Here is a 16,725-nt window from a genome sequence, read left to right as displayed (position 1 = left end):
GTGTTAACCATAAAGTGATTTGTCACATATTCTATTCTTTGCCCCCTTACAGCCTCATCGTGATCTGTCTCATATATATATATATATATATATATATATACAAAGTTCACCACAATATCACCTTGTCAACTGCATTACTGCATTACCAAGATATGGAAGCGGAAATCAACAGCTCCTTAGAGTATACACCGACATGGATAGTTGCCAGTGTCTGCTTCGTCATTGTTCTAATATCTTTATGTGCTGCGCGTGGCATTCATCACCTTGGAAAGGTATTCAAACTCATCTGTCACCACCTAGAAAAGTAACATAATTATTATAATGCATATAGTAAAGGAGTACCTCTTTAATTAATTTTCTGGTCTTCTCTATATTCATGGTTTGATCTTTCTCTGGCTTTTGGATGGAAAATACTTGGCCAAATTTCTCTCTCATTTCTAGGCTGCTGCATTCTAGTCTTGAACTTTATCAAATTCTACTAATGTTGTTGGTTGCATTCTAACCCAAGAAAGTTATTTCAGAGTTAGCTTTTGATTCACTATTGAAGTTAGAAATTTAACTGCTTCACTGATCCAGTTTTGACTTTACAATGACAGCCCTCATTGAGATTTTTGTCAAAAATGTCTTATTCTTAGTTCTAAGCGAAATAAGCATAAGATCTGAGATAGACTTTTTGACAGAATCTAGAGTTTTTTTAAAACAATTTTTTTATTTTTTTATTGCTCTGGTATATATTAAGCACTGCGCCTCTTGAATGATAACTTTACTGGGAAAATTGCTCTGTGTTTGTTCCAAAAAACAGGTTCTCAAAAACTGTTCTTTTTTAAAACACAACTGCACCTGTCCTTTTAACATTTTTGCTCTGATTATGGGAAACTAGAACTTTATTTTATAGAATGATTTTATAATGAATCTTTTTTTTTTTATGCATAGTGGGGTCTTTTAAGTATTTTGCTGCTTGTTGCATTGGTTTGCATTTCAGTTGTTGGAGCATAAGGGTCAAGATGAACTAAATGAAGCGTTAGAAAAATTAAAGGAAGGTTTGCTCCTCTCTCTCTCTCTCTCTCTCTATTAAGAGTGATTAAAGCCAAGTTCGCAATTCTAGTCATCTTTCAATATGATTCATTTTGCCTTGCAAATTCAGCATGCCTAAATTTTTTACATTATTTGCAAAGTCTAATCAATGTGCTACGTACTGATTTGTGTTGTTGCAGAACTGATGCTTTTAGGGTTCATTTCCCTTCTATTAACGGCCTTCCAAGGTTTCATAAGTCGCATGTGCATACCAACTCATCTTTCATATACCATGCTTCCATGCAAGAGGGGCACTGTTTCCTCCAATGGTTCCGAACATTACTATAATCTTGCTACAAACAATCGACGACGACTTTTGTCTGAAGAAACTAATTCAGGGCACTGCCTACATGAGGTATATCATAGTCCTGTAATTTTAACTGATTTTTATACATTAGCCTTTATTATTATTGTCAATTCTTAGACTCATTGTATTGAATTGCTGCCCTATATATAAATGACCATGAACAAGCAATGAAAATGTGAAACATACATACAGACATATGATAATAAAGAATTTGTACCCCTTCGCCGCAAATATACATGATTACAGGTGTAGCCAAACAATGGTGGTCTGGGAAAATTTCGGATTACTCGACGTAGTCATTAGAGAATACAGTAAAGATACATGGATAGGTAGCTAACTAATAAAAGGGAAAATGATACTTATAGATGGAAAAGGTATGGGATCTTCCACCCCAAACAAACATTTGTATATGCTATCTAATGAAGCTGATATTCAATTGATATATTGTTACATAACTAGTTCTCTCTCTCTCTCTCTCACAGGGGAAGGTTCAATTGATATCATTGGAAGCATTACATCAGCTACACATTTTCATCTTTGTATTGGCAATTTTCCATGTGATCTTCTGTGTCTCTACAATGGTCCTTGGAGGAGTCAGGGTAATATATTGATGCCTTTATATATATATATATATATATATGTTTTTAGTTAGATTTTCAGTTAAGAAGTTTTTACACCTTATATGTGGAAATTGGATAAATAAGCGTTTCATAATTTATATATTTTTTCTTCTACATATGTAGATACGCCAATGGAAGGTCTGGGAGGATTCAATTAAGGAAGAAATTTCAAGAGGGGGTAACATGAACCAGAATTTTTAAAATGCCCTGAATTGTCTTTGATGTTTTTGGTTTGTTTAAGATGCCTGTATGAATTCTGAATATTTTGTGCAGATTCAACAAAGAGAAACGCTCCTGCTTATGATAACAATAAGTTCTTGAAACAACGTACACAAGGATTTTGGAGAAAGGCAGAAGCTGTAAGTTGGCTGGTGAGTTTGAACTTGTCTCTGCAATAATGAAATTCTCAAATTCTCAATCTTGAGGTAACTGTAATTGTTTTTCCCTTCATTAAATGAATGAACTCAAAGCTTATCTCATACACTTCAATATCCCTAAATTAGTCATAAATATCTTCATTTATACTAAAAGTTACAGTTTTTTTTTTTTTTTAAAGAAGAGGGGGTATTATTAATATTTATAGAAGCGTCTGTCAAAATTAGCTGATCATGGGGAATTCCTTATGGGTTCCCACTTTCATCAGGTCCCATACAAAACATTCATACACAAAAGATGAGCAACTGTCAAATTCTTCCATGCTGCTTGATTGCTCTCTTCCCCCCCTTTGTCAGTCTATCTACACATCTGTTAGCTTCATGGTATATGTGACATGGATGGGTGGTCTAGTTGTGAGCTAATAGATTCCTGAAGTCACAAACCAAAATATAAATGTCTGGTGCCAAAACACAATGGATTGTTTTTCTTCATCGTTACAATTACATTTCTATTACACAATTTAAATTTTACTTATTTTATTTGCATGACTGATTTTTGATTTTATACCTTATGATGCTTACAATATTAAACAATATCTCTTCCTACATATCTTAAGTTAATAAAGTTATTTCCTTAATTATTGAAAATAAGCTTGAAGAAAGAGCCATCACTGCATTATGTGTCTTATTTGCAACAATGATTTGGTTACACATTTATTTTTCCTAAAATTTTTAAAATTTCTACGTAAACTCTAATTTGAAAGAAATGGAGTCTATGGGACTTGGATGCTCCAAGTCAACAAGTCAAGCCAATTGGTGCCTTTCAAATGCACACTAAGGCAGGCAACAAGCAACGAGCTGATGCAGACACAATGAGCAATGTTGTAAAGAGTATTACAGATAAATTTTCTCTACATGTATGGCAAAAAAGTCATTAAAAAAGAAAATAAAAGAAAGGTCAATCATTTCTATGCAAGATGTACTAGCTCAATAATGAACCATCAGCAGTACCATACCCTTTGCAATTTGCCATATTGCGCAGATCCAGAAAATGGTTTTATATACTTTAAACTAACTTTACTGAGATCCCTTTAAGAACGTAAGAAACTACTTTGTGCATTAAGGGGCTGGCTCATTTGCATTTAAACCACAATGCGCCATTTGGACAGTGTTGTGAATAATGCAAAACAACTCAACTAGATTTGTGCATGTCTTTGGAAACAATAGTGCAATTTAAATTATTTAATCGTTCATAATAAATCCATCATATTGCAAATAGTAGTGTATTGTTTCTGTTTGAGTTTAAATTACTGCTCTATGCTTGAAAATTTATGTGTATATAAAAAGGTTGAAAACATTTTTTGTTATGGAAGTTAGACTGTTATCCTGGTATGAAGGCTTACATCCAATGTGGTGACACCCAGATTTTTATATTTATTGGCAGATATCATTCTTCAAACAGTTTTATGGCTCTGTTAACAGGTCCGATTACACTGAATTGCGAAAAGGATTCATCAAGGTTAGGTTTGCATCATTTCTAGGTACCATATAATACAGATCTAGATTGTTTCATATGCCATTTACCCTAGTTTTCTCCTTGCAGGAGCACTGCCCTGGAAATCCTAAATTTGATTTTCACAAATACATAGTGCGGACACTTGAAAATGATTTCAAAAAAATTGTTAGCATAAGGTAAAACTGAAAGAAAGGTTAACTTTAATTATTAAATTATTTTCCAAAATTCAATTTGACTTTTTAGATAAATGTCGTCAACTGTAGCTGGTACCTATGGGTGTTTGTTGTGGTTTTCTTGCTACTGAATGTGGCAGGTAATTTCCAAATCTTGATTGATTCACCTCATTTCATAATTGGAATTTCATATCTTACTTGTGCCTGAAATGAACATGCAGGGTGGCACTCGTATTTTTGGTTGTCATTTTTGCCAGTGATTGTAAGTGGCTTTGGTTGAATATTCCAAGTGAAAATTAATTGTCTTTGTTTATGGAATGACATAATTGGACTTATTCTTGAGTTGGTTGGAGTGACAGCTGCTACTTTTCGTGGGTGCTAAGTTAGAACACATAATCACTAGTTTGGCTCAGGATGCGGTTGAGAGCAAGATAAGTAATCGTGAAGCACAACAGGTTACAGAGATGACCAGAGACAATAGTGTAGAGCATAATGTTGTGGAAAAAAAGGCCGAAGACCATGAAGTACCTCGAGTGAAGCCTTCAGATAAACACTTTTGGTTTAGTAAACCTGACATTGTTCTTGACTTACTTCAATTCATTTTGTTTCAGAATTCATTTGAGATTGCATTCTTCGTCTGGATCTTGGTGAGGAAATATATATATATATATATATATATCAGATAGATAGCTAAACAGTACATATTTATATATCAGTTAGTCAGCTAAATGGTACATAATCAATTTCAAAAGCATATATGCAACTGCATTCTTACGTAATCAAATATACTACCATGCAGTGCATATATGGATTCAATTCATGCATCATGGAGAAACCAGGCTTCATTATCACAAGAATTGTTATGGGGTAATACTTAGGGGAGAGAATATGGAACAAATTATCTTAGCTAGCCTGTGTGTGTCCCATCATTCACATGCTCACGTAATATTTTTCTTATGCAGTGTGATTGTTCAAGTGCTATGCAGTTACTGCACCATGCCTTTGTATGCTCTTGTGACCCAGGTTAGATAATATACAGAATCACAGATATGCTTCTTTGTTGGAATAAAATATAAGCTCCACCTAACACCTGAACTTATCACTCATTTCTATGTACTTCCCTTTAAACGTTTGCTGACTGCTTGAAGATGGGTAGCTCATACAAAGGTGCTATATTTCACGAGCTTTTGCATTCAGCATTCAGAAGTTGGGCTACACCTGGTCCAAGGAAGAAAAGATTCGGAAGAACAAGGGGCCAAACTGAAGAAAGTCAGACACAAATGCAAAAAATGGCTAAAGAATCACCCCAAAATGATCCAATTTCAGAACAAGCAATTGTTGTGATTGAAGAAACTAGTACCTCAATAACTGAGCATACTTCTGTAGCACAACTGCCTTTTACATCATCTTAACTTTCTTCCATGATATCGAGGGCATTAGATTGTTTCTTCTCTTCCTTGAAAATGATGTGCCTTTTCAACAATAAAAGAAATTAGGTTTGCTTTGATATCATTTACATGATCCAAGGAAAGCACTAGTCACACTAATACCCAAAAGGACCAATTGAGTTGCAACTGGAACTCCTTGTAATCAATTATTACCTAAGATTCACTTATTAAACATCTGATGTGAGATTCCCCTCTTGGCTTTGTCTCATTGTCTATTTGACTATTTCTTAATTATTCAATTCCGTCTAATAGAATTACAGTAAATAATGCAGGAAATCAGCATCACACAAAAAAAGAAAAAGAAGAAGAAAAAGAAAAAATGAAACATCTATAACGTTCTATATGGTTTTATAAGTTCCAGTTGCTAAAACGATCTGATGAGAAATACAACAGCAAGCGAAATAAAAGGTTCAAAGTTCAAACACCCAGTACTGTTTCAGCTGACTCTCTAAGGTTTAACCCAACATTCATACAATATACTGTTTAACATGCATCATCAATACCATACACAGAATCAATTAAGCTGCAAAACCATCTACCCGGTAAAGTAAACCCTGAAATGGATCCCAGTTGAAAGCTGTGATCAGCTACAGGCACAGGCAGAACAGATACAGTACGTTTAGCCTAAAAAGTTAAAGGGGTCATACTTTTGTTATATAAAGCATCAAAGCTGCACCATTTGTGTATTTTTTTTTTTATGCACTACATCTTGCAAAATTAAAATCCATACGAAACAAAACATCATAGAGCTTAAGGTTTAGGACAGTGTGATGTAATTACCGTCAAACTAACTGAACAAGCATAACTTAATTCTCACATTCACAGATGGTAACTAAGAACTTGCATAAGAAACTGACAAGCTTAGAAGTCTCAAGCATTTCTTATAGGATATAACCAAGCATTGTTTTATTTTTTGCTCCTCTTTTGGGACTAAGGCTTCATTGTTGTTATTGTTGTTGCGTGTACAGTTTTTGTACTTACAAAGATAAACCCTGTGGCCCCAAAAAAATAAAGTTACAAGGAGATAATGTTGTATATAATTTCCACTGTAGTCAGGTGCAGGATTCCATACTTTGCACCTGCTAATGTCCTAATTAACCAACCACTGCACAAAAGTTCAGCCAACATATAATTTAATTACCAGTAAAAAGACAGCCTTCTTTTTTATTACAGCTTCATCCATCAACTGAATGACAGGAAGAGGAAAATATATTCTGTTTTCATATTTTATATATTTTCTTAGAGCAATGATCTCAGAAAAATAATCATATTAGGAATTCAGAGCACAAACCTGTAGATATAAAGGAAAGCTTCAGGGCCCAAACCTCATACTTGTTACCACGTGTGGCATAGTTGAAAATTGTGTAGGGAAAAGGCGAAACCCTAAAGAGAGCAACCACTTTGAATTGATGGAACCAGGTTCCTTCTCCAGCAAGCTAATCATTTCAGCTTTATTGGGCCATTTCTTTAACCATTGCTGCACAAGTAAGAAGAAAAGATGGACGGATATGTAAAAACATGGCTAAAATTCAATTTACTATTACATGCTCATTATACACACGCAAGTCACGCGACCACATGGGAGTGTGTGACTATCATCACTCAGAAAAAAATGATCTCATGAAACAGTTTAATGGGACATCTCTCTCACATGTGTAGGTCCCATATTGTGCTTCACTGATATTATTCCATTTTTATCTTCATAAATTTACACTTTTTATTAATAGATAAAATCTAATTTCAACTTTTGCGGTAGATTACAAGATGATAGTTCTTCATTCAAAAGTTAAGATACCAATTAGTTTTTTTGTGTAAGTTGCTTTTTAACCCTAGATCCAGTATTGTTAAAAGCATGCTTAAGCTCAAAGCGTAGAGCCCTTGGAGCTTTTTCCCTCTAAAGCGAAGCACCCTCACAAAAGCACGCTTTTCTGAGCTTTTTGTAATTTTTTTTTTTAAAAAAAAAAATCCTAATTTGATTTTTAGCCATTAGATCTAAATATGTTTGATATAAACCAATGATTTACTATATAAAAACTAATAGTGTGGTGTGCTACCATACACCTAAGCCTATCTCTTTAGATATTTTTAAACTTTTTACCCCAACTACACAAACAAACACTAAATCAAACTCTCACAAAGATAACATTACTTAACATTTTAGTACTTTTTAGCCTTTGCCTTCTTGGTTCTATACTTCTATTTTGATTCAACCATGTTTTGTAATCATGGCCATCAAATATCATGGTTGCATATATTTTGTAAAGCACAATAGAATTATATAAATGTTATATAAATTATATAAAATTTTTTATTTTTATTTTTATGATTAATCGATCACTTGATTGTTGTATTGATCATTGATAATTTCTTTTAATTTATTAAAATTTTTTTAAAAATGTGCGCTTCACATTGATTAGGCATGAGCTTGCGCTTTGCGCCTAGGCTCCAAAGGGCCTTTGCGTTTAAGTGCACTCAGCGCTTTTAACAACACTACCCAGATTTCTTATTCGTTAACAATTAAGAGAATTTACCAATTGACTTGGTTTTACATGAATTTAGTTTTTAAATCATTTATTATTGTATTTGACCCATCTAAGGTTTGTGTTAAAGTAAAATAGTTAAAATTTTATTTAAATAAGCATTTTTTTAGCACATGAAGAATACATGAGATATGATCCTATAACAATTTAATCAATTTTAATCTAAACTTGAGGAGGTTAAAATATTGCTATTGAAAATTTTGTAGGGCTAACTTGTGGTATAATAGTCCAACCACTGAAGGGCAAAGTGAAATATCTTATTAGAAAATTAAGGGAGTAAATTTGTCTACAAATTACCAAGTCTATTAACTAAACCTTAGCGATTTTACTTTCATCCAAGCCTTAAGGGTCAAATTTAACAATTAAAAATATATAGACTAAATTGTGACAAGCTCAAACTATAAGGGATAATTTGTTTTTCCAATACTGTGAAATCACTCAAAACTATAAATAAAAAAAACAAAAAAAAACTAGTCGTTTCTTTATTTATTTTTGTTAGCTTTTTTAAGATATGGCTCTTAAAATGTTACATATATAAAAAGTATATTCATTATAAATTCAAAATATATTTAACTAATGACTAATTTAATTATCACATATATAATATTATTTAGTAAAACTAACTAAATAAATCAAAATAATATATGTTTATAAAAACTCAAAAAGTGATAATATATGACATATGAGATAAAATAATATATTTTTTTCATCATATTCATCATCTACCCAATCAACTTCATCTTAGTAAAAAAAAAAAAAAAAAAAAAAAAAAAAATTCATCTAAATCAATATTATCACCATATTCATCATCTTACAAAATTATTTATTCATTCTTCGTCGTCATCAACATTTACTCCTCTTACCAAACTTGAGTTTCACTTAAAACTCAAGTTCCAAAAAGATGCTACATAACAAAATAACTTTGGCTCAGTGCTTTTTTCCTAAATTGTTTATAAAATTATGCTATTTGACAAAAAATGCCCATTTGATGGCTCATTCATAGTATAGAAATCAAATTTGCAAATATAATAATAAAGTGTCAAGTATGTAGTCTAAATTTTCTAGGAAAATAAGGAGAATAAAAAAATCATGAGCATGTTATTTTATTGAGCTCAATTAAATAGTCCAATAATTTTGTATCAAAAACAAGTCTAACAACTTGTTGGACTCCCAAAAAAAAAAAAAAAAAAAAAAAATTTAAATCTCTATGTATACAATTTATGAACACTTTTTTTTTTTTTTTTTTTTTGAGAAATATTTATGAACACTTTCAATACACCTTTACAATACAAAACTTTTTATACAGGATACGTATCATATACCATAAGATACTAACAACTATGGGTAAAATATGACCATGCCCATAAATCCTGTTATATATATATAAAAGAAATGAACAATCGAGAGATCAGACGAGTTAGACTGATTTGGATTGCATTTTCTATATTAAGTTGCAAACTACGAGAAGATATCAGTAATTTCATTATTGAGAACTATGAAATAAAAAGACAGGAAAATTTTTTTCGATTCTCTTCATTTATAAGTTTAGCTGACCTTACAAATTACAGTAGTCCGCACTTTTCGACCTCCATTTTGGGGTAACTTAGTGAAGAGGTAATCTGATAAAAGCATGCTTTTGTTTCTCAAAATGACGATAAAATTGAGTCATAATTTAAGTTAATTACTTAGCCCCACTCCATTTCTTTCTCTGTGTGCTGTATAGAACAGTGGGAAGTCTACAAAATGTTTACAATTGTTCGACATGTTTAGTAATTACATCTGGGCAAGATTGGGCTTGCAGAAGCTCTAATCGGGTGTAAGGGTGAGCAAATTGCAATATGTAATCTTCATCTGAAGCCACAAAATCAAAGACATAAATTAATCATCTGATTTATGAGAAAACACTTAAACATATTGAAAGGTAAAGAAAAAAAAAATCTGAAACTCACAACTATTGTTGGGAAAAGCTATTTTGTTTGGATTTGGAGGAAAATTCCTTTAACCCATTACCTAGCAGTTAAAATGATCATCTACATATACTTTTCATCATATGACCTACTTATTAGTCACGTGCCTTGTTTAGATGGATTAATGAGTCATGTGATTTAGTACACATAACGATCATTTGAATTGGCATGTAATGGGTTGAGAACTTTGTCCTAATAAGATTCCATTATCTCCAACTATTGTCTCAGCAACCAAATGATAATGGCATACAGGGCCCAAAGCAAAAATAAGGGTGAGAAACTCACTCTCTTTGACCGTTCCATAAAGCCAGCATAATACCTCGTCAGCAAATGCTAGGCAGACTCCTCCCTGCCAGCCAATTTTGTGAGAACCAGGAGAAGAAGGTAAGCAACACTAAAAATTAGTTCATCAAGACATTTAAAGACTTGCTGAACATCAGTGGTAATCATCATGCATGTATTTGCTGCAAAAAAGTTTTTACCTGCCAATAGTTCTTCATTTTCACTCGCTGTGTTATGTCTTTGGTTCTTAGTCTCTCTGTTCGGACAAGTCGGCCAGCATCATCCCTGCAGCACCAAAGCAGGAATAGTTAACAGTTCTGAATTCAAAGGGCAGATAATAAAAATCCATGCTACTGTAAACCTAGCACCAGCATAGAATTGCAATAGCATGTGAATCTGGGGTTTAAGAGATGGAAGAAAGAATAAAGAGAGAGAGAGAGGGAGGGAGGGGGAGAGAGGGAGTCGTTTGTAAGAAAGAGGCAATGATGTTGCCCATTTTACAGTAAATCCAAATATTACAAACTTATATCAAAATTTCAGTGGATTGCTATTTCCCTTCAATCAATCCCATTCCTTTCTGATTCCACCATACACTTACGTATGTGATTTTTTCCACCACAAAATAAAGGGAACCAGTAAGCAAGCAGAAAAAGATGATGCAGTAATGAAATTACCTAAATCCAATAACAATATAAGGAACACCTGCTAGGAAAGATTGAATCTGCAACAGTTAAAACAGAGATGTTAATTCTTTTACACTAGATAGTAGATACAGAAATAAATAAATAAAAATAAAACAAATATTCCAATGACAGTGCAGGAAAAAAAAAAATCAATTCAAAAGACACACCTCTCAAAAAGTCAAGATATAGGGGAGTTTTTTTCTTTTTGGAAACAATAATGAAGGATAATAATGAATTAAAAAGCACAAAAAGGGCACAATCCTACACCAACTATCATTTCAGGTCTGAGGTATGAAACCAGAAATTATTGTAAAAATTATCACAAACCAGATTTGGGGAAGGTATACAAGAGAAACACCTAAAGAAAATCTAGTCTCTAAAAATATAAGAGGTCAATAGACTCCAATAAATTAGAAAAAGAGAAATAAGAAGTAGCATTCATCCAATCACACAGAGAAGCAAGATATAGAAGAAATGTAAACTATGGAGTCAAAAATATAAGAAAGGGTATAAAAGAAAAATCCAGTTAACTCAGCAAAGCACTAAATTCCAATTGCCTGGGATTCAAATAACACACAGGCCATACATTTTGCAGATATACACACAAGCATAAAAATCAATATTATTAGAATGCCTTCTTAAAATGCTTAAAGGCACGAAAACCAAGTCAAGATCATATCCAAAATTAAGTGAATAACTTCTACTTCTATTCAATGCTAGAGGTTGCTAGCAGGCCTTGTAACTCAATTAGCACCTCCTGATATTTTCAACAAAGACATCTAGGGTTCAAATTCCCCCACCTCCAACAATCAAAAAAAAAAAAAAATCAATGCTAGAGGTCATCACCAAACCTTAGCTGTGTCTTTTGCAAATTAAAGTTTGATTGTCACAATCAACAAATTATTTACCTTTCTGTAAACGCACTAAGCTTCTTTCCATTGACAGCATTGAAGATTTAATTGGGTATGGTTCTATTTTAGTCCCTGTGATTTGAATAGTTCTTTTTTAGTCCTCAAAAAATTGTAAATGTACCAAATTAGGTACATTTACAATTTTGGAGCACTATATAATAAACTTTTCAAATCATAGGGGCTAAAATAGAACGGGGCCCAAACTAGGGACCACATGTATACTTTATTTAGCTTTTAGTTTTTGAATGACACATTGGTTTAATTTCATCTAATGGAAATTAACCACCCAAATATATTTTAAAATGCAGTTTATATATAATAACACCTATGAGAAAAATAACTTGAAAAGATTTTTTTTTTTGATAAGTAATAATAATACGTGAAATTGTCAAGTATGTAACCTAATTTATATAGATTCTCGAACCCATTTCCCCTTAGACCTCCAAGCACTTTGTGCACAGGAATGTGCCAATTCAGCTACAAGGCTTGCATAATTAAAATGACATGCTCTATCTTTTATATGATTTATTCTAGTATATCAATATTATAAATACATGCTGAGTCAGATATCAACGACCACCAACTCACACATTCCCATGCATAAAGGCAATAATTCTCAAATGAAAAGGAAATATATGAAATTCATAGCCGTATTAGGAAGTCAACTTTACCCAAATCCTGAGCAGTTTCTCTTTCTCATATCTTTCCTCAGTATGATAATCCAACTGTACAAAAAAAGACATTTACAAGCCATTAAAGTATAAAAAATGTTGAGATTTAAATATCGATATTCAACAGAAAATGATGTGCATTTCAACCTCGCGATTTGTTTTCAACTCCACATAGAACCTCCTTCCATCATCAGTTGAATCACAGCAATCCATTTCAGCACCCATCAAAATACGATGAGCCCCTAGTTTTGTTTTAACCACAGAACAATATTCTACGTTAGCATCAATGTGATGTATCCCTTCTCCATCAGCTCTTCTTGGATCTTCAGTGGCAAGGCTTTCAAAACAGTATCCCCAATAACATCTAAATCAAAAAGACAACAATAAATTAAACAATGTTCACTACCCCCAATAACATCAAAATCTAGAAGACAAACAAAATAAAACATTGTTCACTTAAAATTAATAGTAGAAAGAGAATGTAAACAAATGACACAACACTCTTAAACATGTGTGGAGATTTTAGACCAAGTAGATGAAGTACACCAAAATATTATTTAGAGTTATTAAAGAGATGCAATATGAGACTGTACAGTGACGTCATCTAACAGAATTGATTGGTCAATAATATTTTCCCTTTGTCTTTCATTTTTCGGGTTTAATGCCTATCTCAGACAAAGCACTTGTCTCTCATCTATACTGGAATAACCCTCAGTACAGCTAGTGAACCAAACAATGTTTTCCTCCCAATGTTGAATTACTCACTCTCCAGCCAAAGACAAATACTTCTCCCATTTGATTTCAAACTCTTGACTCTGTACAAAACGGAATGAAAATAGGGAGAATTTTTCTCGATAGTCACAATTACTATAATGTTTAGTAGAACATTAATAACATTATGGATTCATCTTCAACACCTCCCCCCCAACCACCCCCCCCCCCCCCCCTTTTTTTCTCTCCCTGCACTCTCTTAAAGAAAAAGAAGAATCTTCTAATGAAACAGAAAACTGCCTCAAATGATCCAAGAGGTATACTTTTGCTTTTCAATGAACCAAAAGTATATCTGTGATGTAAGAAATATTCCAAGCATCTAAAAATCAAGAAAATTGCATAAGTAACAATTGTCTACTCCCATCACAAAGAAGTCAGACCAAAAGGTTTCCGCCTTGTCACCCTTCTAATTTCCTTTTAACTAAGAATCTCACATCTGTGTTATTCTGAAAATAAGAAGATATGAAGCAATACCTTCGACGTTCCAATTCACTTTTTGGCCTTTCTGGAAGCTTATGTACATCAAGATAGATGACCCCGTTCCTCTTATGCACACCCATCTCCCAAGGCTCTCGAAGATAAGCAGCAGATAATATCTGCAGAAAAGATGAAAAAAGCAGTTGAAGCACTATTAGATGCTGCTCATCAAACCAAGTTCATGGGTTGAATACCAGGAAAAATTGACCAATCATAACTACCAACAAAGAATAGTAGATAAATTCTAGTAACATTCTTATGATTAAATGAAAGCATATTCACTTCCAATATTCTATAATTTAATCAATCTCTTCTATTCTTCCTTATCAAGGATGCCTCATTAATTTCTGTGTAGTTTAATTCTTTTTTCTTCCATGTCCATGTGTGTGTGTTTGGTATTCAAATGTTGTTTGAGTATATCTCCTGGCATCAGCCATCCAAGGATACAAAAAAGTAATAATAATAATAAAAATGAACATAAAACCAGTCGTAAACATTGCTAAAGGTATTAGGACTTACCTTATTAAGGTTGTTACGAAAAGTCTGCAAAAGCACCCCAGAGAAAGGAGAGAGAAGGAAAAACCTTTAGTAAATAACCTCAATAAAAACACTATAGGCTTATGAAAGCTAGAGTTATAAAGCATTCATACCACAAAATGCATGTTTTGAAGAGGAATTTTTTTGTCTCTTATGCAACCAAGAAGATCACCAAAACCTTCAGAGCCCAAATCTGGTTTAGAGAGGGGGGGGGGGGGGGGGGGGGGGAAGGGAAGAGTTGCCTTCTTACATCAGCCACATACACAACCCAAAAATAAATGCATATATAAAGATAAAATTCAATATTTTCAAATAGAAATCTCGTTATGCTAATTCAAGGTTGCAATATTTGGGAAACAAGCATACCTTTTTTTTCAATAAAGGTATCAAAACCTTCATTCAGATCAGCTCCAACATCTTCAGAAATTAGACGTTTAAAAAGCCTCTAGTAAACAGAGTAAGGAGTGATGTGAATGAGAAGACCACAACCACAAATTTCATATGTACACCAACTAAAAGAAGTTTACAAGAAAACTAATTTAGAGGTCCAAACCCATAAAACTTACCAAGCTGCGATCATCGAAGTGCACGTCTCCCCCTTCTACACGACTATAGCAAGCAAGTTCGCATGGCTATTGGATGAAATTAGCAAATTCAGTGACGGATAAGAATCAACAAAAATGTCCAATTACAATCTGTTTTCACCATCCAAAAATTCTTTATTTTATGTTGCTTTCCTTACAAACCATTATAATGAAAGCTATACAAATGTCGATACAATTGTGGAGCAATCAATTACCATCTGGAAAGATCTAGGCCAAAGTTTTTAAAAAGGAGATATGGAAATTAATATTTGGTGGAAATCTCCTTTTACAGCATTAATATATCAGACCTAAAGAGTGCTTGATCAAATTACAAGAAGAGAAAGCAGTTCCTACCTCCTGAATATTAATACATTTTCTTGATAATGTTTCTTCACTCTTTGAAAGCTTTAGTTCAGAAACAAAACGTTCATCACGACCATTCATAAACTTAGAACCAAAACCAAAGTTCTGTCTCTGAGGAAAAGGTCCAGGTCGAGGAAGGAGGCCTGGTCCTCCTCTATCATTTTGCCAACGGCCACGCCCACCTCTACTGTGGTTGTTAGGATTGCGTACAGCAGGCAACACTGCCAAAGGGGATTTCAATGAGTTCACTCGGAAAATACAAAATCACAAAATTTAGAGAGTGCAAGAGAGGGGAAGGGAAGTGACAGGGCCTTGCCTCACAAATTGATTAAAAAAAATACATTTATCACTTGCGTTCAGTAAGATCAAGCTAATTGGCAATATGTAGCCACTTATAAGATTGCTACAAGCAAATGCAAGGAACAAATACTCTTAAGCTATTAACTTTTATCATGTTGAAGAGCACAGTCAGTCACATTCCAAAAAGGCAACACCATTGTTCTCGAAAGCTGATTTGAAACTAAGTTCTACTTCTCTGTAGCCAACCTCCAATGTCTGGATATGTCAATGACTCAATCTTAATAATAATATTCACAACAGTCTTTAAAAGGCTTTACTTCATTCATGTAGCCAGTATTAGCCATATCATTATAAACTCACACCAAAATATTTCATACTAATGGAACAAAATAACCAAGCTTCTTTAGTCACAATTGAATTCAAAGCTCCAAGCACCCAATTTTATCACAAAATGTTCCATTAGTATGTTGCAGCAAAACAATCACAACCGCTACTAAAACTAGCACAATAAAATAAAGCAAAACAAGCGATATTAGAGACAGAAGAACCAACAAGATCATAGAGAAGCAGTCATAGAAACAAAAACCCAGATGAGGGGATTGCTTCAAAACCAAAGTAAAACCAGAAAATACGAAAAACCCATGAAAGAAAAGTAACCAGGAATAGAGAAAGGACTAATCGCAGTGGTTTTGCAGTAATCTTCATTATCAGAGCCAAACAGATCTCTATCGTCTTCTTGGTAGCCATGAAAGTCTCTACTGTTAATCTCTACCTCTTCATCGCCGTTCTCCTCTACTCCTATTACTTCTTGTTCTTGCTCTTTTCCACTGCTCACGCTCCTACTGGGGCTGCTTGAAGCTCCGCCGTTGGATGAAGAAGCGGAGGACGATGACGATGATGCTGCCGATGAAGACGAGGAGGAAGAAGAGGACGACGATGATGATGGCGACGATGAGTGGGCCCCACCATCTGGTCGTTCGTTTTCGTAGTCTTCTCCGAAGATATCTACGTCTTGTTCTGAGAAATCCATGGTTTTTTTTTTAATCAGTTTTGTGGGTCTGTCTGTGGTGGTAGCTTGAAATTTTGATGGGTGGGAGGGTGAGTTGGTGGAACGTGACTCGGTTTGA

The 16,725-nt window shown here is 33.7% G+C and overlaps 2 protein-coding genes and 1 long non-coding RNA gene across 4 annotated transcripts; 1 reads left to right on the top strand and 2 right to left on the bottom strand.

Moving 5' to 3' along the window:
* The first annotated feature begins 127 nt into the window (after window positions 1-127).
* Window positions 128-5,708, top strand: LOC126709935 (MLO-like protein 13). Its single transcript, XM_050410310.1, has 14 exons — window positions 128-272; window positions 983-1,040; window positions 1,215-1,429; window positions 1,864-1,980; window positions 2,125-2,179; window positions 2,275-2,372; window positions 3,820-3,894; window positions 3,979-4,067; window positions 4,155-4,204; window positions 4,286-4,326; window positions 4,424-4,711; window positions 4,864-4,931; window positions 5,027-5,087; window positions 5,213-5,708. Exons 1-14 carry the CDS (start codon window positions 153-155, stop codon window positions 5,474-5,476), a joined length of 1,599 nt encoding a protein of 532 aa, XP_050266267.1. The 5' UTR covers window positions 128-152; the 3' UTR covers window positions 5,477-5,708.
* Window positions 5,145-7,075, bottom strand: LOC126709936 (uncharacterized). 2 transcript variants are annotated; one of them, XR_007649533.1, is made up of 4 exons: window positions 6,804-7,075; window positions 6,293-6,617; window positions 5,425-5,536; window positions 5,145-5,282 (listed from the first exon to the last, which is right to left on the bottom strand). It is a non-coding gene; the product is annotated as an uncharacterized LOC126709936 (long non-coding RNA). The 2 variants fall into 2 exon arrangements; XR_007649532.1 differs by lacking the exon at window positions 6,293-6,617.
* Window positions 7,076-9,553: 2,478 nt separating this feature from the next.
* Window positions 9,554-16,725, bottom strand: LOC126708788 (NAD-capped RNA hydrolase DXO1). The gene is made up of 13 exons (XM_050408722.1): window positions 16,256-16,725; window positions 15,290-15,519; window positions 14,918-14,983; window positions 14,718-14,796; window positions 14,465-14,544; window positions 14,334-14,357; window positions 13,812-13,933; window positions 12,714-12,930; window positions 12,567-12,620; window positions 10,976-11,022; window positions 10,502-10,586; window positions 10,305-10,368; window positions 9,554-9,903 (listed from the first exon to the last, which is right to left on the bottom strand). Exons 1-13 carry the CDS (start codon window positions 16,626-16,628, stop codon window positions 9,800-9,802), a joined length of 1,545 nt encoding a protein of 514 aa, XP_050264679.1. The 5' UTR covers window positions 16,629-16,725; the 3' UTR covers window positions 9,554-9,799.

Source organism: Quercus robur, chromosome 12, assembly GCF_932294415.1.
Source record: "Quercus robur chromosome 12, dhQueRobu3.1, whole genome shotgun sequence".
Lineage (NCBI taxonomy): Eukaryota > Viridiplantae > Streptophyta > Magnoliopsida > Fagales > Fagaceae > Quercus > Quercus robur.
The sequence above is the reverse complement of the archived record's forward strand: the minus strand, read 5'-3'. Positions and strand labels throughout refer to the sequence as shown.

Bases quoted from the DNA above. Each gene is read 5' to 3' on its own strand.
- LOC126709935 (XM_050410310.1), top strand. From the start codon at position 153: ATGGAAGCGGAAATCAACAGCTCCTTAGAGTATACACCGACATGGATA. The intron at 1,430-1,863 runs GTATATCATAGT...TCTCTCTCACAG, and splicing joins CAGGGCACTGCCTACATGAG to GGGAAGGTTCAATTGATATC. The intron at 3,895-3,978 runs GTTAGGTTTGCA...TTCTCCTTGCAG, and splicing joins TGCGAAAAGGATTCATCAAG to GAGCACTGCCCTGGAAATCC.
- LOC126708788 (XM_050408722.1), bottom strand. From the start codon at position 16,628: ATGGATTTCTCAGAACAAGACGTAGATATCTTCGGAGAAGACTACGAA. The intron at 14,797-14,917 runs GTAAGTTTTATG...TCTGTTTACTAG, and splicing joins ACTTCGATGATCGCAGCTTG to AGGCTTTTTAAACGTCTAAT. The intron at 11,023-12,566 runs GTAAAGTTGACT...TAACTGTTGCAG, and splicing joins AGAAACTGCTCAGGATTTGG to ATTCAATCTTTCCTAGCAGG.